The 18,516-nt window shown below is 68.9% G+C and overlaps 3 protein-coding genes across 5 annotated transcripts; 1 reads left to right on the top strand and 2 right to left on the bottom strand.

The window, feature by feature from the left end:
- Nucleotides 1–1,313: 1,313 nt before the first annotated feature.
- On the bottom strand, nt 1,314–2,559 carry LOC309601109 (antigen peptide transporter 1-like). The gene is made up of 3 exons (XM_082333987.1): nt 2,236–2,559; nt 2,025–2,161; nt 1,314–1,452 (listed from the first exon to the last, which is right to left on the bottom strand). Exons 1-2 carry the CDS (start codon nt 2,534–2,536, stop codon nt 2,031–2,033), a joined length of 432 nt encoding a protein of 143 aa, XP_082190113.1. The 5' UTR covers nt 2,537–2,559; the 3' UTR covers nt 1,314–1,452; nt 2,025–2,030.
- A 2,211-nt stretch (nt 2,560–4,770) lies between these two features.
- On the bottom strand, nt 4,771–10,047 carry TAP2 (transporter 2, ATP binding cassette subfamily B member). 3 transcript variants are annotated; one of them, XM_082333986.1, is made up of 12 exons: nt 10,026–10,047; nt 9,141–9,682; nt 8,947–9,055; nt 8,718–8,848; nt 8,439–8,644; nt 7,129–7,326; nt 6,915–7,043; nt 6,643–6,831; nt 6,373–6,546; nt 6,129–6,288; nt 5,914–6,050; nt 4,771–5,834 (listed from the first exon to the last, which is right to left on the bottom strand). In XM_082333986.1, exons 2-12 carry the CDS (start codon nt 9,613–9,615, stop codon nt 5,532–5,534), a joined length of 2,211 nt encoding a protein of 736 aa, XP_082190112.1. In that variant the 5' UTR covers nt 9,616–9,682; nt 10,026–10,047; the 3' UTR covers nt 4,771–5,531. The 3 variants fall into 3 exon arrangements, with proteins under 3 accessions (XP_082190112.1, XP_082190110.1, XP_082190111.1); XM_082333984.1 differs by having other exon boundaries at nt 9,989–10,041; XM_082333985.1 differs by lacking the exon at nt 10,026–10,047 and having other exon boundaries at nt 9,141–9,812.
- Nucleotides 10,048–10,390: 343 nt separating this feature from the next.
- On the top strand, nt 10,391–18,062 carry LOC309601071 (antigen peptide transporter 1-like; the record flags this gene model as incomplete). Its single annotated transcript, XM_082333902.1, has 10 exons — nt 10,391–11,324; nt 11,791–11,893; nt 12,001–12,337; nt 12,719–12,916; nt 13,963–14,091; nt 14,875–15,060; nt 15,589–15,762; nt 16,643–16,802; nt 16,876–17,012; nt 17,561–18,062. 10 exons carry the CDS (start codon nt 10,391–10,393, stop codon nt 17,924–17,926), a joined length of 2,724 nt encoding a protein of 907 aa, XP_082190028.1. The 3' UTR covers nt 17,927–18,062.
- Between the last annotated feature and the right edge of the window lie 454 nt (nt 18,063–18,516).

Raw genomic sequence — 18,516 nt, 5'->3', positions numbered from 1 at the left:
ATCTCTTGCTCTTCCCTCATCCACCAACGCTGTAACCCCGTCGTAGAAGGCCACCAAATTTGCCAGGCACGACTTGCCCTTAGTGAAGCCCCACTGGCTGTCACCAATCACCTCCTTATTTTCCATGTGCCTTAGCATAGTTTCCAGGAGAATCTGCTCCATGATCTCGCTGGGCACAGAGGTGAGGCTGACTGGCCTGCAGTTCCCGCGTCTTCCTTTTTTCCCTTTTTAAAAATGGGGGTTATGTTTCCCCTTTTCCAGTCAGCGGGAGCTTCACTGGACTGCCACGACTTCTCAGATATGATGGAGAGTGGCTTAGCAACTTCATCCGCCAGTTCCCTTAGGACCCGTGGATGCATCTCACAGGGTCCCGTGGACTTGTGCACCTTCAGGTTCCTTAGATGGTCTCGAACCCGATCTTCTCCTGCAGTGGGCGGTTCTTCATTCTCCCAGTCCCTGCCTTTGCCTTCTGCGACTTGGTGGTGTGGCTCGAGCACTTGCCGGTGAAGACTGAGGCAAAAGAGTCACTGAGTACCTCAGCCTTCTCCACATCCCGGGTGACCAGGTCTCCCGGTTCCTTCCGGAGAGGGCCCACATTCTCCCTAGTCTGCCTTTTATCACCAGGGAGTGGGCGCCATGGCTCGGGCAATGCCCAGCCTTCGGGAGCGTCTCCCGCCAGAGCTGCCGGCTCCTGGTGGGTCTCTCCGCTCTCCTGGTGTTTCCCTGCCTCGGGAAAACTCCCTGTGCCCCGAGATCCGCTGCTCCGCTGCGGATCGGACTGGCTGCGGAGCAGCTCCCCTCGGCAACTGGGGATTTTGTACAAATTTCTGTCCCACCGGGGGCAGAGGAGCCCCCCTGGCCACCCCATTGCTGCCCCCACCCCTGCACCCCCCAATCCCTGCAACCCCCTCCCCCCCCCAGCTCCGCAGTCCCCCAACACATCCTGGGTCCAAACAGAAGGATTTATTTCCAGCTCTGTGTCCCGTGGCCAGCCCTGCCGGTTACCAGCCCGGCTGGCACCCGCTGGCCCCCATGGTCACCATCACGCAGCAGGGACATGGCAGCGTGCCTGGCCTGGCCCCCGCGCTCCCCCGTCACAGCACTCACGGTCCCTTGTCACAGCTTTCGGTGTCCCCATCCCTGCTCCTGGTGTCCCCAGCCTGGTCTGTGGTGTCCCCATCCCTTGGTGTCCCCATCCTGGCATCTGGTGTCCCCATCCCCAGCTCCTGCTCTCCCTCACCCTCCTCCCCCATGTCCCCGTTCCCCCGCTGTCCCCCCCATCCCCTGCCCTGCAGCAGATGCCAGTAGTGGCTCCCCGGGGGACCCCAGCTCACGCAGTCGTCCCCCCTCCAGCACGGCCACCCGCTGCGCCCGCATGGCCAGGGCCACCTGCCCCGTCACCAGCAGCACCGCGCGCCCGGCCCCGCTGGCTCCGAAGATCTCCTGCTCCACCTGCGGCGGGTGGCATCGTCAGTGGGGACCCCCCGGGTCTGGGGACCCAGGGGACGTGGGGCCCAGGGACCAAGGGGACGTGGGGAGCTGAGACTAAGGGGAGCAGAGATCCAGGGGACGTGGGGACCAGGGACCCCCAGGACACCAGGATTTGGAACCAAGGGGACCCAAGGGTTGCTGGGATGGGGACCAAGAGGACACGGGGACCAGGGACCCAGGGAAGGGGATGCTGGAAGAGGGGATCCAGGGGGACTCCCAGGGACTGGGGGGCTGCTGGGAGAGGGACCCAGGGGACCCAGGCGTCAGGGGAGAGTGGGATTGGGGACCACGGCAACACAGGGACCAGTGGCTGGAAGAGGGGACCAAGGGGGACTCCCCTGGGACCACGGGTCTGCTGGGAGAGGGACCCAGGGGCCAGCAGGACGGGGGATGAAGGGGACCCAGGGGCCAGAACCCCAGGAAATGCTGAGTTGGGGACCCAGGGGACAGTGGCATTGGGGACCAAGGGGACACCCAGGGACGAGGGTGCTGCTTGACAGGGAGACCGAGGGGACACGGGTGTCGCCTCCCACCTGCAGCTAGCTCTCGGTGTCCAGGGCACTGGTGGGCTCATCGAGGACGAGGACCCGGGGGTCCCTCACGAGGGCACGAGCAATGGCCACCCCCTGCCGCTGTCCGCCGGAGAGCTGCCCCCCCAGCTCGCCCACCTCTGCGCAAGACGGGGGTCAGGGTGGGGACATGGGGACACGGGGAGGGGGGGGGACGGGACGGGACACCTCCTACCTGTGTCATAGCCCCGGGACAGGCGGGTGATGAAGGCGTGGGCACCGGCCCGGCGGGCTGCCACCGTCACCTGCGCCCGGCTCCAGCTCCCCGGCCCGTAGGCGATGTTGGCGTGGAGCGAGCGGGAGAAGAGCACCGGCTCCTGGGGGACGGCGGCCACCTGTGGCAGAGAGGACGGCTGGGGACGTGGCGGGAATGGCGCAGGGGCCATGGCGTGGGCGTGGCAGGGGCCGCAGTGGGGACATGGCGGAGATGTGGCAGGGCACGCAGCAGGGACGCGGCGGGGACGTGGTGGGGACATGGTGGGGACGTGGCGGGGACGTGGCGGGGACGTGGTGGGGATGTGGCGGGGACGTGGCGGCGATGGCTGGGTACTCAGTGGGGACGTGGCAGAGACACGGCAGGGACGTGGCAGGGTTGGGTGGGGACGTGGCAGGGACATGGTGGAGGACGTGGTGGGGCTGGCTGGGGACGTGGCAGGGACATGGAGGGGACAGCTGAGGATGCGGCAAGGATGCAGCGCTGACGTGGCAGGGACAGGGTGAGGATGGCTGGGGACACTGCTGGGGCCATGGCAGGGATGCAGGGGGGACACGGCAGGGACGGCTGGGGACGCAGCAGGGACGCTGGGGACACGGTGGGGACACGGCTCCCCCAGCAGTGCGCCAAGGAGGCCAAGAGCGTCCTGGCTTGTATCAGGCACAGCGTGGCCAGCAGGAGCAGGGAGGTGGTGGTCCCGCTGCGCTGGGCGCTGGGGAGGCCGCCCCTCGAATGCCGGGTTCGGCGTCGGGCCCCTCGCCCCGAGGCGGCCGTGCAGGGGCTGGATGGGGACTCAAGCCCTTCCCCGGGCAGCCGGTTCCAAGGCTCGACAACCCTTGCAGCGACAAAGTTTTCCCAAGGGCCAATCCAAACCTGCGCTGGCATAACCTGAGGCTGTTGCCTCCCGTCCCATCTCGGCTCCAACGCTTCCAGCGACGGAGCAGCCACGCCTCCGCCGGGCAACCTGTTCCAGCCTCTCACCGCCCTCCTCGTAAAACATTCCTCACGTCCGCTCTCCATCTCCCCTCTTTCACTTCCGAACCACGGCCCTCGTCCTGGCGCTGCAGGCCTTGCCAGAAAGTCTCTCGCCCTCTTTCTTCCCTGGAGGCAATCTGCAGGGGCCAAAGCCACCCAGCCGGCCCGAGCCACGGCTGCCTGAGAAACGGGCCAGTGCTCTGTCTCCGTACTGACTCGCTGGGGGTGGCCAGTGCCCTGCGGGGGCGGCTACAGCGCTGGTGGCAGAGGTAAAGCTCTCGGGGCTGCTGGGTTATGGCGGCAGGACCTCGCTGCCTGGGTGGAGCCCCCGGGCGGAAAGGTCCATCGTGTCCACGGCCGCGAGGCCCTGAGGAACATCAACGCAAGGAGCGAGTAGACCAGGCGTCAAAACTTGGAGTGGTTCAGGTAGACCTGGACTGGGAACGTCGTCGTGAGCTGTTCACGGCTCGGTGAGCCCGCGGGACGGCGGGGGAGACACAACATGGGGGGGGCTCACGACGGAGGGGTGGACCTGAGCACTGCAGCCACCGCCCAGGCCCTCCGTTGAGCAGAACGGTGCACGGGAATGAAGCGGGCGAAGCCTCTCGGGTAGAAAGGACGGTGGCTGCGATATCGCAAGGGGGAGGCTGGCAGTCGGATTCTATCACACCGAGGCCAGAGCCATTTATTTTAACCTCTGCATCCCATGGCCAGCCCTGCCGGTTACCAGCCCGGCTGGCACCCGCTGGCCCCCATGGTCACCATCACGCAGCAGGGACATGGCAGCGTGCCTGGCCTGGCCCCCGCGCTCCCCCGTCACAGCAGTCACGGTCCCTTGTCACAGCTTTCGGTGTCCCCATCCCTGCTCCTGGTGTCCCCAGCCTGGTCTGTGGTGTCCCCATCCCTTGGTGTCCCCATCCTGGCATCTGGTGTCCCCATCCCCAGCTCCTGCTCTCCCTCACCCTCCTCCCCCATGTCCCCGTCCCCCGCTGTCCCCCCCCGTCCCCTGCCCTGCAGCAGGTGCCAGTAGTGGCCGCCGGGCCACAGGAGCTCCCCGGGGGACCCCAGCTCACGCAGTCGTCCCCCCTCCAGCACGGCCACCCGCTGCGCCCGCATGGCCAGGGCCACCTGCCCCGTCACCAGCAGCACCGCACGCCCGGCCCCGCTGGCTCCGAAGATCTCCTGCTCCACCTGCGGCGGGTGGCATCGTCAGTGCGGACCCCCCGGGTCTGGGGACCCAGGGGACGTGGGGCCCAGGGACCAAGGGGACGTGGGGAGCTGAGACTAAGGGGAGCAGAGATCCAGGGGACGTGGGGACCAGGGACCCCCAGGACACCGGGATTTGGAACCACGGTCCCTTGTCACAGCTTTCGGTGTCCCCATCCCTGCTCCTGGTGTCCCCAGCCTGGTCTGTGGTGTCCCCATCCCTTGGTGTCCCCATCCTGGCATCTGGTGTCCCCATCCCCAGCTCCTGCTCTCCCTCACCCTCCTCCCCCATGTCCCCGTCCCCCGCTGCCCCCCCGGCCCCTGCCCTGCAGCAGGCACCAGTAGTGGCTCCCCAGGGGACCCCGGCTCACGCAGTCGTCCCCCCTCCAGCACGGCCACCCGCTGCGCCCGCATGGCCAGGGCCACCTGCCCCGTTACCAGCAGCACCGCGCGCGCGGCCCCGCTGGCTCCGAAGATCTCCTGCTCCACCTGCGGCGGGTGGCATCGTCAGTGGGGACCCCCCGGGTCTGGGGACACAGGGGACGTGGGGCCCAGGGACCAAGGGGACACCGGGAGCGGGAACGCAGGGGACATGGAGAGCAGGGACCAAGGGGACCAAGCTGAGACGAAGGGGAGAAGGGACCCCCAGGACACCGGGACTGGGGACCAAGGGGATGCAGGGGGTGCTGGGATTGGGGACCAAGAGGATGCGGGGACCAGGGATGTGGCAGGGGATGCTGCAGGGACATGGCAGGGTTCGGTGGGGACACAGCGGGGACACGGCAGAGGATGTGGTGGGGACGCAGTGGACCTGACCACTGACGCCACAGGACAGGAACGGTGCCCTGGAATCAAGGGAGTGAAGCCTCTCGGGCAGAAAGGACGGTGGCTGCGGTATCAAAGGGCGAGGCCGGCACACGAATTATATCACACCGAGGCCGGCGCCACACGCTTCCCACGGTGGCAGTGACAACCAGATGGCAAGTGCGTGGCTTCGGCACCCAAGACCCCGCAGCCAGGCCGGGCCGTCCCGTCCCTCCCCCCCCGCCCCGTGACCCAGCGGGCTTTATTCTGCTTTATTTTGTACAAATCTCTGTCCCGATGGGAGCAGCCCCCTCCTCCTGCCCAGCCGCCGGGGCAGGAGCCAGCTGCCGCTCCCCGTAGCCCACCCCCGGGGTCTCTGGCCGCCCCGCGCTGGGAGAGCGCTGCAGCAGGCGGCTGTAGGGCCCCCGGCGGCTCCGCAGCTCGGCGGGCGTCCCCATCTCCACCACGGCGCCGCGTTCCAGCACCACGACGCGGTCGGCCACCTCCAGCATCCGCGGGCAGTGGGTGATGAGCAGCACCGTCCGGACCCCCCCGCTCCGCAGCCACTGCTGCAGCTGCGGGAGATGCCGGCACCCCTCAGCACCCGCCACGGAGCCAGGATGCCCCCCCGCCCCGGTACCTCCTGCTGCTCACCGCCGCCTCGGCCTCCCCCTCCAGGGCACTGGTGGCTTCGTCGAGGATGAGGACGGTGGGTTGCCGCACCAGGGCCCGGGCAATGGCGATACGCTGCTTCTCCCCCACTGAGAGCTGCCCCCCTTTCTCCCCTACATCTGTGGGATGAAAGGCCGGGGGGGGTGAGTGGGGCCTGGGTGCCTGGGGGTCCCCCCACCAGCCCCCCCCACACTCACCGGTGTCAAAGCCCCGGTCCAGCGCCAAGATGAAGCCCAGGGCACCAGCAGCAGCAGCCGCCGCCCTCACCTCCTCTTCCCCGCAGCCCTCCAGTCCGAACGCGATGTTGTCTCGGATGGTGCCGGAGAAAAGCACAGGCTCCTGCCCCACCAACGCCACCTGCCCCCAGGCACAGGCTGAGACCGGGCACCGCTCGGCACAGTTGTGCTGCCCATCTGCTTGCCTGCCCGCTGCTGCCCTCACCTGGCGGTGCAGGTAGCGGTGCTCGTAGTCCCGCAGCGGCACCCCATCCAGCAGCACCTCCCCGGCCCCGGGCTCGTAGAATCGCTCCAACAGCCCCGCGCAGGTGCTTTTCCCGCTGCCGTTGAGTCCCGCCAGTGCCGTCACCTCGCCCGGGCGCAGCTCAAAGGAGACGTCCTGGGGGCAGGGGGATGCAGCGGTGGGGGTGGGTGCTCAGGGACACCCCCGTCCCCTCCCTAGGGACCCCCACACTGCCCCCCCTCCCGGCTCTACCTGCAGGACAAGGTGCTCGGGGCGCATGGGGTAGGCGAAGGAGACGCGCTGGAAGGCGACGTGGCCCCGCAGCGTGGCGGGCGCCCGCGTGCCCCCCATGACCCCAGTGGGTTCCCGGTCCAGGTACTCCAAGATCTTGCGGCCGGCTGCCGCTTTGCTCAGCAAGTTGCCATGGCCGAAGACCAACGCCTGTACAGGACAGAGCCGCTGCCACCGGGGACAGGGACAGACAGACAGGGCAGGGGTGGGGGACACACATCATGTGGTCTCACCTGCACGTGGCGGCCAACTTTAGCCTGGTAGAGGAGGAAGGTGACGAGGCTGCCGGTGGTGATGGTCCCCTCGCGGAGCTGCCGGTGCCCACGGCAGAGCACCAGCACCTGCACGGCCAGCTGCAGCGCCTGCAGGGACGGAGGTCAGCGGGGGGGCGGGGAGGAGGGGGACGGGGGCGCTCGGATGCTGGGGTCCCTCCTGGGCCTGCCTCACCCGCCGGATGAGGGTGAAGAGTGCCCGCTCCACATCTATCCGGTCCTTCAGCCTCAGCCTCTCGGCCAGTGCCTGGCTGTGGCGGCGCTCCTCCTCTTCCTCCCCAGCAAAGGTCCGCACCGTCTCAATGGAGGAGACGGCCTCCTGCACCACCGCCGCCGTCTTGGCCGTGGCATCCAGCATGGCTTGCTGCAGCACCTGGGCGGGGGCGGCCGGGTTCAGCGCCCGCGGAGCGGCAACGGGACATCCCCACCGGCCTGGCCCTGCCAGCCCACCCCCCCAGCCCCAAACCTCTGTGCCCCCCACACCAAGGTCCCCACCCCTGCTGCCCCCATCCCGTCCCCGCTGACCCCTTTCCTGCCTCTACAGTCCCTGCTGTCCCCGCCAGCACGTCCCCATCCCACTGTCCCATCCCATTCCCACCGTCCCCTCCAGTCCCCACTGTCCCATCCTGTGTCTCCATCCCACCCCCTCATCCTCGTCCCCATCCCACCATCCCCTCCTGTCTCCCTGTCCTCATCCCACCATCTTGTCCACACCGCTCCCATTATCCCATCCCCACCCTCCCCATCCTGCCCCCCCGTCCCCACTGTCCCATCCTGTCACCACCATCCCCATTCCCACCATTCCATTCCTCTGGTCCCCATCCCATCCCTACCATCCCCATTCCCACCATCCCACCCCCCTAGTCCGCATCCCATCCTCACCATCCCATCCCATCTCCCTGTCCTCATCCCCCCATCCCATCCTGTCCTGTCCCCACCCCACCCCCACCATCCTGTCCCTATCCCATCTTGTTCCCACCATCCCACCCCCCCAGTCCCCATCCCATCATCCTGTCCCCACCCTCCTGTCCCATCCCACCTCTCTGTCTTCATCCCGCCATCCTGTTCCCACTGTCCCATCTTCTCCCCACCGTCCCGTCTCCCTAGTCCCCATCCCGCCATCCCATCCCCCCCATCCCATCCAGTCCCCACCACCCCGTCCCCCCAGTCCCCATCGGCTATCCCAGCCCCATTGTCCCGTCCTGTCCCCATTCCCACCATCCCATCTCCCTGGTCTTCATCCCACCATCCCATCCCATCCCATCTCCCTGGTCTTTATCCCACCATCCCATCCCATCCCATCTCCCTGGTCTTTATCCCACCATCCCATCCCATCCCATCTCCCTGGTCTTCATCCCACCATCCCATCCCATCCCATCTCCCTGGTCTTCATCCCACCATCCCATCCCATCTCCCTGACCCCTTTCCCACTGTCCCATTCCCATCATTCCCATCCCCCGTTCCCCATCCCGTCCCCTCCGTCACCTGGTAGCGGGCATCATAGACCTTGCGCGCGGTGATGGTGAGGGGCACCTCCAGCAGCGCCAGCAGCGCCAGGCGGGGCGAGAGCCCCACCATGAAGCCACCCAACCCCAACACCGTCACCAAGCTCCGCAACGCCACGTTGACGCTCATCGGCACCGCCTCACACAGCAAGGGCACGTCGTTGGCCAACCGGGCGGCTAGCTCGGCTGCGGGGACAGGGAGAGGTCAGTGGTGGGGTTGGGGGTCCTGGGGTGGGGGGGGGGGTGGGGACCCCCCTACCTGCCGGCGTCCCCTGGAAGAAGGCCAGATCCTGGCACACCAGGCGGGAGAAGAGCCGGTGGCTGGTGCTCAGTTTGAGCCGGGCTTGCGCCAAGGTGAAGAGACCCCCGCGGCAGCCGGCGAACAGCGAGCTGGGGGTGGGGGAACGGACAGAGGGGACCCCCCCCCCGTCAGCCCGGCCATTGGGGACAGACGGATGGACAAGGGGGACACAGGGATGGATCCCCACCTGCCCAAATCGGCGGCGAGGACCAGGCCGATGGTGAAGGCGGTGAGTCCGTCCTCACGCCTCAGGGCGTCCAGGGCTTTGCCGGTGCAATACGGCCCCGCGGTCTCACCTGGACGGGCACCGGTGGGGGAGGGTCAGCGCGACGGGGGGCGGCGGCAACGCCGGGACCCCACCCCCCATCCGCCATCACTCACCGAGCACTGCCAACACCAGGAAGAGGAAGGCGCCGCCGAGGACGGGCCACTCGGTCCACGCCAGCGCCAGCAGCCGCCTCACAGCCACCGGCGACTCGGTGCCCACGGCCTTGCCGGGCGCCGGCGCGGCCCAAGCCAGCAGCGCCGCGGCAGTTGCACCATGGGTCAAGGCCAACCAAGCCGGTGCAGCCGTGGCCAACAGAAACGGTGTGGCACCGTACGGCACCAGGAGGCTCCGGAGGGTGAGGAAGGCGGCGGGGGTGAGGCTGAGCACGACGGCGGCTCCCCGGGGACCCCCTGGCGCCAGCAGCCGCCCAGCCGCGGCAAACGCCGGCAGCCGCAGGCCGGCTTCCAGCCAGGCGGCTACCGGGCCCAACCACGCCAGCGCCGGGGCCAGCCGGGCCAGCGCCGCCAGCACCACCAGGTCAACCAGCAGCAGGAGGCAGGCCAGGCGGACAGCGGGGAGCAGCGCCATGGCCAGGGGTGCTCACCAGTAAAGACCAGCGGTCCCAGTACAGCTCCCCTCGACCGTGCTCGACACCCTAAGGGAATTCACCCGTCAACACCAGTGCTCCCAGTCCAGCCCCCCAGACCCTGCCCGGCACCCTGGAGTGCTCACCAGTCAACACCAGTGCTCCCAGTCCAGCCCCCCCAGGCCCAGCCTGGACCATGAGACCCTGCCCAGCACCCTGGAGTGCTCACCAGTCAACACCAGTACTCCCAGTCCAGCCCCCTCAGCTCCCCTGGACCCCACCCAGCATCCTGGGGTGCTCACCAGTCAACACCAGTGCTCCCAGTCCAGCCCTCTCAGCTCCCCTGGACCCCACCCAGTACCGCAGGGAACTCACCAGTGCTCCCAGTACAGCCCCCCAGTAGCCCCAGTACCTCCCAGCACGGTCCGGCCGCGCTGCCTTTTGGTTTCACTTTTGCGGCCCCGCCCCCCCTCCCCGCCCCCTCCCCGCCCCCTCCCTGCCCCCTCCGCCCATCACCCCGCCCCCCTCTGCCCATCACCCCACCCCCTCTGCCCATCGCCCCGCCCCCTCTGCCCATCACCCCGCCCCCTCCACCCATTCACCCCGCCCATCACCCCGCCCACCCCCACTCTATCTGCCTTCGCCCCGCCCCTCCCGCTCATTCCCCCCGCCCCCACCCTCTGCCCCGCCCCCGACCACGCCCTTCTGCCCCGCCCCACCCCCCCCGCGCAGCTCCGGCCCTGCCAAACTGTTCCAGCTCCATCTGCCCGGCAACTGATGACGCCACCGCCTCGGCCAATCAGCGCCGCCCGTTCGGCTCTTGCCCTTCCCTGCCTCCCCCGTCCCCAGCGCCCCCCCCCGGGCAGGGACGGGGGGTGGGGACCCCCGGGGACCCCCGGGACCCCCCCGACGGTGCCCGGTGCCGCCCCGGCCCTGCCCGGTGCCCGGTGCCCGGTGCCCGGTGCCCGGGGCTGGGCCACGCGCGGCCGCCGCCGGTCCCGCCCCCGAACCGGGTTTCGTTTTCCGAGAACCGGTGGCGGCTGCCGGGAAGCGTCGGGATCGGGATCGGGACCGGGACTGGGATCGGGATCGGGGAGGAGGAGGAGGAGGAGGAGGGTCCCGGGAGCGAGGATACCGGGAGCGGGAGCAGGAGTGGGACCTGAGCGCACCGGGAGCAGAACCGGAGCAGAACCGGAGCAGAACCGGAGCAGAACCGGGAGCAGGACCCGGGCACAGCAGGGCTCACCGGGCCCGGACCGGGGCTCACCGGGACCGGACCAGAGCAGAACCGGAGCACCCCGGGACGGAACCGGAGCAGAACCGGAGCACCCCGTGACCGGACTGGGGCTCACCGGGCCCGAACCGGAGCGGAACCGGAGCCCAGTGGGACTGGACCGGGCTCACCAGGACCGAACCAGAGCAGAACCGGAGCACACTGGGACCGAAGCGGAGTGGAACCGGAGCACACCGGGACCAAACCAGAGCACACCAGAACCAAAGCGGAGCACCCCAGGCCCGGACCGGACACCCCAGGCCCGAAGCGGAGCGGAACCGGAGCACCCCGGGCCCAAACCGGAGCACCCCGGGCCCGGCCCGGTCACACCGGAGGGGACGATGGGGGGGGCCCCCGCCCGCCGCCTCCTGGCCCTGCTGAGCCCTGAGCGCGGGCGCTGCGCGGTGGTGGCGGGGCTGATGGCGGCCTCGGTCCTCGGTACCGGGGGGGGCATCGCAGGGTGGGGGGGGCAGCACCCCGTGGGGGGATGGGCTGAGCTTTGGGGGGTCAGCACGCAATTGGGGGGGGCAGCACCCGGGGGGGGATGGGCTGAGCTTTGGGGGGTCAGCACCCAGTTTGGGGGGGGGCAGCACCCAGCTTTAGGGGGTCAGCACCCAATTGGGGGGGGCAGCACCCAGTGGGGGGATGCTCTGAGCTTTGGGGGGGGGGGCAGCACCCAGTTTTGGGGGGGCAGCACCCAGTGGGGGGAATGGACTGAGCTTTGGGGGGGTCAGCACCCAATTAGGGGGGAGCAGCACCCAGTTGGGGGGATGCGCTGAGCTTTGGGGGGGCAGCACCAACCCCTTGAGGTCACACCCTGGGGTCCCCCCCACCCTGGGGGGGGGTGACACCGACCCTGGGGGGCCCCCGTCACCCTGACGCCGTGTCCCCCCCACCCCGGCAGGGGAGGTGGCTGTCCCTTACTTCACGGGGCGCGTCACCGACTGGGTGGCCAGCGAGGACGAGGTGGCGGCCGCCTGGCCCATGGCAGTGCTGGGGCTTGGCAGGTAGGACGGTGACACCGGGGATGTCGGACGGTGACACCGGGGATGTCACACGGCGGGGGGTGACACGCGCGTCCCCACGCCAAGCCACCCCGGTGCCGCCACCGCAGCGCCGTCACTGAATTCACCTGCGACGTCACCTACGCGGGGACCCTGAGCCGGGCGCTGGGAAGTCTCCAACGTCGCGTCTTCGCCGCCGTCCTGCGACGGGATGTCACCTCCCTGCGGGCGACGGGGTCCGGGGCAGTGACGGCGCGGGTGACAGGGGACGTGGAGGCCACCCACGCGGCGGTGGCCGAGGCGCTCAGCCTCTTGCTGTGGTACCTGGCGCGGGGCGTTTGCCTCCTGGTCGCCATGGCGTGGTTGTCACCCTTCCTGGCCTTTGTCACCCTCCTGTCACTGCCCGTCCTCCTGCTGCTGCCCCGGGGCGTCGGCAGGATCCAGCAGGTACTGAGGGGAGTGGGACGGGGCACACGGGTCCCTTGTCACCTCCCTGTGCCTGCTGTCCCCTCTCCGTGCCCACCGTCCCCTCCAAGTGCCACTATCCCTTCCCCATGACTGCTGTCCCTTCCCTCCGCCCCTTGTCCCCTTCCATCCCTGCCACGTGCCCGCTGTCCCCTCCACATCCCCGCTGTCCCCTCCCCATGCCCACCGTCCCCTCCCTGCGCCCCTTGTCCCCTCCCTGTGCCCCCCTGTCCCCTCCTGGCACCCCTTGTCCCCTCCCCATGCCCACCATCCCCTCCATCTGCCCACTGTCCATCCCCTCCCTGCATCCGCCATCCCCTCCCTGCTCCCCCGGCCCCCCTGAGGTGACACCGCTGTCCCCAGGGGCTGTCGCGGCGGGTGCAGGAGGCACTGGCGGGTGCCACCGAGGTGGCAGTGGAGACCTTCCAGGCCATGGCCACCATCCGCAGCTTCGCCCACGAGGCCGGGGCGGCCGAGCGGTACCACCAGCGCCTGAGCCACGTCTACGGGCTGGAGGGGAAGGAGGCGGCCACCTACGCCGCCACCCTCTGGGCCAGCGGGGTATGGGGACATGGTGGCACAGGGACAGGGGACACAGGGATGGGGTGGCACAGGGGCTGGGGGACGTGGGAAGATGGTGGCGCAGGGCTGGGGGACGTGATGGCACAGCGATGGGGGATATGGGGAGCAGTGGCATGGGGACATGGGGATGGGGTGGCACAGGGGTGGGGGACGTGGGGACATGGGGCTAGGGGACATGGGGATGGGGTGGCACAGGGGTGGGGGACATGGGGACATGGGGCTAGGGGACATGGGGATGGGGTGGCACAGGAGTGGGGGACATGGGGACATGGGGCTAGGGGACATGGGGATGGGGTGGCACAGGGGTGGGGGACATGGGGACATGGGGCTAGGGGACATGGGGATGGGGTGGCACAGGGGTGGGGGACATGAGGACATGGGGCTGGAGGACATGGGGATGGGGTGGCACAGGAGTGGGGGACATGGGGACATGGGGCTAGGGGACATGGGGATGGGGTGGCACAGGGGTGGGGGACATGAGGACATGGTGGCATGGGGCTAAGGGACATGGAGATGGGGTGGCACAGGGGTGGGGGACATGGGGACATGGGGCTAGGGGACATGGGGATGGGGTGGCACAGGAGTGGGGGACATGGTGGCATGGGGCTAAGGGACATGGGGATGGGGTGGCACAGGGGTGGGGGACATGGGGACATGGGGCTAGGGGACATGGGGATGGGGTGGCACAGGAGTGGGGCACATGGGGACATGGTGGCACGGGGACAGGGGACATGGGGATGGGGTGGCACAAGGCTGGGGGACACGGATGCAGTGGTACGTGGCTAAGGGACGTGATGGCGTGGGGGGCTGGAGGACACAGGGACGTGATGGCACGGGTCTGGGGGACGCAGGGGCGAGGTGGCACGTGGCCAGGGGCCGTGATGACGCAGGGATTAGGGGACACGGGGACATATCCCAGGGCTGGGACCTCAGTGTCCCTGGGGAGAGGTGGCTGCGGCAAGGAGGGAGGCGGGGACCCTCCCCAGCGGCGTCCCCCCGCGGTGACCTCCCTGCTGCGTCCCCAGTTCTCAGCGCTGGCCCTGAAGTTGGGGCTCCTCTGCTATGGGGGACAGCTGGTGGCCGCGGGGACCATCACCACCGGGGACCTCGTCACCTTCCTCATCTACCAGATGCAGTTCACTGAGGCCGTAGAGGTGAGCCCAAGGGGACACCGTGTCCCCAGAGTCCTCCCTGCCGTGTCCCCAAGGCCATTCCCTGTGTCCCCACACCCTCCCTGCTGTGTCCCCGTGCCAGTCCCAGTGTTTCCCCATTGCCACCCATGTCCCGTGCCCTCCCTGCCATGGCCCTATGTCCCCGTGCCCATCTCTCCGTGTCCCTGTGTCCCCCTGCCATGTCCCCATGCCCTCCCCACCACGTCCCTCTGTCCTCCGTGTCCCCACACCCTCCTGGCCATGTCCGCGTGCCCGTTTCCCATGTCCCCATGTCCTCCTGGACAGACCCCTGTCCCTGTCCTCTGTGTCCCCAAGTCCTCCCCTCCATGTCCTCATGCCCTGCCATCTCCCCATGGCCTCCCTGCCATGTCCCTGTGTCCCCTGCTGTGTCCCCGTATCCTCCCTGCCACATCCCCACGCTGGTCCTACTGCACCCCTGTGCACTCTGATGTCCCCCCCACCATGTCCCCGTGTCCCCTGTGTCCCCACACACTCCTGGTCCTGTCCCCAGGCCCATTCCCCATGTCCCAGTCCCCTGTGTCCCTGTGTCCTCATGTCCCCATACTCATTCCCCAGTCCCCACACCCTCCCGGTCATGTCCCCATGTCCTCCTGGACACAGTCCCCTGTGTCCCCATGTCCCCATGCCCATTCCCCAAGTCCCCATGTCCTCCTGGAGGCATCCCTGTCCTCGGTGTCCCCATGTCCCCATACTCGTTCCCCAAGTCCCCACACCCTCCCTGTCACGTCCCCACTGTGTCCCCAGGTCCTGCTCCGCTACTACCCCAACATGACCAAGGCCGTGGGCTCCTCAGAGAAGATCTTTGAGTTCCTGGACCAGGAGGAGCAGGTGGCACCCACGGGGAAGCTGGCGCCCGATGTCCTGCGGGGCCACCTCCAGCTTGAGGACGTCTGGTTCTCCTACCCTGAGCAGCAAGAGCCCGTCCTCAAGGTGGGCATGGGGACAGGGCAGGGGACGTGGGGACATGATGGGGGGACACGGTGGGGAGGGCATGGGGACACGGCGTGGGGATATAGAGGTGCTGGGGAGGGCGTGGGGGCACGGACTTGGTGGGGAGGGTGTGGGACATGGTAGGGACATGGCAGGTGGACATGGGGACATGGTGGGAAGGGCATGGGGACATGGAGGTGGTGGGGACATGGTGTTGGGGCCATGGGGACACGGTGGGAAGGGCATGGGGACATGGAGGTGGTGGGGACATGGTGTTGGGGCCATGGGGACACGGTGGGAAGGGCATGGGGACATGGAGGGGGTGGGGAGAGTGTGGAGACACTGGTGGGGGGACGTGGGGACATGGTGGGGAGGTCATGGGGACAGGGATGTGGTAGGGACATGGTGCTGGGGGCCATGGGGACGTGGTGGGGAGGGCATGGGACCATGGAGACACGGTGGGGAGGGCACGGGGAGGGCCAGGGACACTGGGGTCGGGGGCACAGGGTGTCACGTCTGTCCCCCCAGGGCGTGTCCCTGGAGCTGCGCCCCGGGGAGGTGCTGGCGGTGCTGGCCCCCCCGGGGGCGGGGAAGAGCACCCTGGTGTCCCTGGTCCTGTGTCTGCGCCCGCCGGAGGCCGGGCGGGTGCTGCTGGATGGTCACCCCCTCCCTGCCTACCAGCACCCCTACCTGCGCTGCCAGGTGCCACCACCGCCTCTGTCACACGATGTCCCCAGTGGGTCCCCACCGCCACCCCTGTGTCACCGGCCATACCCAATGAGTCCCCACTGCCACCTCCCTCTCACCAGCTGTCCCCAATGGGTCCCCACTGCCCCCCCTGTGTCACCAGCTGTCCCAAACAGGTCCCCACCACCACTCCCCATGTCACCAGTTGTCCCCAGTGGGTCCCTGCTGCCAGCCCCGTGTCACCAGCAACCCCTGCCATGGCCCCACCACCACCACCCGGTGTGACCAGACGTCCCCGCTGCATCCCCAGATGTCCCTGCCATGTCCCCACGGTACCCCCACCACGTCCCCAACCATCCCCACCGTGTCCCCAACACATCCCCAGCTGTCCCCGACGTGTCCTGACGCATCCCTGGCAGTATCCCCAGCCATCCCTGCCGTGTGCCCCGCCATGTCCCTGCCGCAGCCCCGCCATGTCCCCAGCAGTGTCCCCACCGTGTCCCCAGCGTCCCTGCTGCGTCCCCAGCCCTCCCTGCTGTGTCCCCCCTGCATCCCTGCCACGGCCCCAGCAGTGTCCCCAGCCATCCTCACCCTGTCCCTGCCACGTCAGCGCTGCATCCTTGCCGCATCCTCAGCTGTCCCCTCCATGTCCCTGCCACGTCCCCACCCAACCCTGCCACGTCCCTGCCGTGTCTCTGCCACGTCCCCACTGAGTACCCAGCCATCGCCGCCACGTCCCCGCCACATCCCCACCACGTCCCCACCACCTCCCCGCCGCGTCCCTGCTGCGTGCCCTGCCACATCTCCGCCATGTCCCCACTGCGGCCCCTGCCACGCCCACGCCATGGCCCCTGCGCCATTCCCGCCACGTCCCCAGCCGTCCTCTCTGCCACAGGTGGCCGCCGTCCCCCAGGAGCCGGTGCTCTTCTCCCGCTCGCTCCACGCCAACATCGCCTACGGGCCGGGGAGCTGGAGCCGGGCGCAGGTGACGGTGGCAGCCCGCCGGGCTGGTGCCCACGCCTTCATCACCCGCCTGTCCCGGGGCTATGACACAGGTAGGAGGTGTCCCGTCCCGTCCCCCCCCTCCCCGTGTCCCCATGTCCCCACCCTGACCCCCGTCTTGCGCAGAGGTGGGCGAGCTGGGGGGGCAGCTCTCCGGCGGACAGCGGCAGGGGGTGGCCATTGCTCGTGCCCTCGTGAGGGACCCCCGGGTCCTCGTCCTCGATGAGCCCACCAGTGCCCTGGACACCGAGAGCCAGCTGCAGGTGAGAGGCGACACCCGTGTCCCCTCGGTCTCCCTGTCCAGCAGCACCCTCGTCCCTGGGTGTCCCCTGGGTCCCCAGCTCAGCATTTCCTGGGGTCCTGGCCCCTGGGTCCCCTTCATCCCCCGTCCTGCTGGCCCCTGGGTCCCTCTCCCAGCAGACCCGTGGTCCCAGGGGGGTCCCCCTTGGTCCCCTCTTCCAGCCACTGGTCCCTGTGTTGCCGTGGTCCCCAATCCCACTCTCCCCTGACGCCTGGGTCCCCTGGGTCCCTCTCCCAGCAGCCCCCCAGTCCCTGGGAGTCCCCCTGGATCCCCTCTTCCAGCGTCCCCTTCCCTGGGTCCCTGGTCCCCGTGTTCTCTTGGTCCCCATCCCAGCAACCCTTGGGTCCCCTTGGTTCCAAATCCTGGTGTCCTGGGGGTCCCTGGTCCCCCCATCCCCTGGATCTCTGCTCCCCTTAGTCTCAGCTCCCCACGTCCCCTTGGTCCCTGGGCCCCACGTCCCCTGGGTCCCCAGACCCGGGGGGTCCCCACTGACGATGCCACCCGCCGCAGGTGGAGCAGGAGATCTTCGGAGCCAGCGGGGCCGGGCGCGCGGTGCTGCTGGTGACGGGGCAGGTGGCCCTGGCCATGCGGGCGCAGCGGGTGGCCGTGCTGGAGGGGGGACGACTGCGTGAGCTGGGGTCCCCCGGGGAGCTCCTGTGGCCCGGCGGCCACTACTGGCACCTGCTGCAGGGCAGGGGACGGGGGGGGACAGCGGGGGACGGGGACATGGGGGAGGAGGGTGAGGGAGAGCAGGAGCTGGGGATGGGGACACCACATGCCAGGAAGGGGACACCAAGGGATGGGGGCACCACAGACCAGGATGGGGACACCAGGAGCAGGGACGGGGACACCGAAAGCTGTGACAAGGGACCGTGAGTGCTGTGACGGGGGAGCGCGGGGGCCAGGCCAGGCACGCTGCCATGTCCCTGCTGCGTGATGGTGACCATGGGGGCCAGCGGGTGCCAGCCGGGCTGGTAACCGGCAGGGCTGGCCACGGGACACAGAGCTGGAAATAAATCCTTCTGTTTGGCCCCAGGATGTGTTGGGGGGCTGCGGAGCTGGGGGGGGGAGGGGGTTGCAGGGATTGGGGGGTGCAGGGGTGGGGGCAGCAATGGGGTGGCCAGGGGGGCTCCTCTGCCCCCGGTGGGACAGAAATTTGTACAAAATCCCCAGTTGCCGAGGGGAGCTGCTCCGGAGCCAGTCCGATCCGCAGCGGAGCAGCGGATCTCGGGGCACAGGGAGTTTTCCCGAGGCAGGGAAACACCAGGAGAGCAGAGAGACCCACCAGGAGCCGGCAGCTCTGGCGGGAGACGTTCCCGAAGGCTGGGCATTGCCCGAGCCATGGCGCCCACTCCCTGGTGATAAAAGGCAGACTAGGGAGAATGTGGGCCCTCTCCGGAAGGAACCGGGAGACCTGGTCACCCGGGATGTGGAGAAGGCTGAGGTACTCAGTGACTCTTTTGCCT

The sequence above is a fragment of the Platalea leucorodia genome (assembly GCF_965183815.1).
Source record: "Platalea leucorodia genome assembly, chromosome: 28".
Lineage (NCBI taxonomy): Eukaryota > Metazoa > Chordata > Aves > Pelecaniformes > Threskiornithidae > Platalea > Platalea leucorodia.
Note: the sequence above shows the minus strand (reverse complement) of the source record. Positions and strands in the feature narration are given on the sequence as shown.

What these genes read in the sequence shown, in the direction of transcription:
- LOC309601109 (XM_082333987.1), bottom strand. Translation starts at nt 2,536, where the DNA reads ATGTCCCCACCACGTCCCCGCCGCGTCCCTGCTGCGTGCCCTGCCACA. An exon ending in GTCCCGGGGCTATGACACAG is followed by an intron (nt 2,162 to 2,235) that starts GTAGGAGGTGTC and finishes CGTCTTGCGCAG; the next exon opens with AGGTGGGCGAGCTGGGGGGG.
- TAP2 (XM_082333986.1), bottom strand. Translation starts at nt 9,615, where the DNA reads ATGGCGCTGCTCCCCGCTGTCCGCCTGGCCTGCCTCCTGCTGCTGGTT. An exon ending in TCTTCACCCTCATCCGGCGG is followed by an intron (nt 7,044 to 7,128) that starts GTGAGGCAGGCC and finishes CCGTCCCTGCAG; the next exon opens with GCGCTGCAGCTGGCCGTGCA. An exon ending in AGGGGGAGGCCGAGGCGGCG is followed by an intron (nt 5,835 to 5,913) that starts GTGAGCAGCAGG and finishes CATCTCCCGCAG; the next exon opens with CTGCAGCAGTGGCTGCGGAG.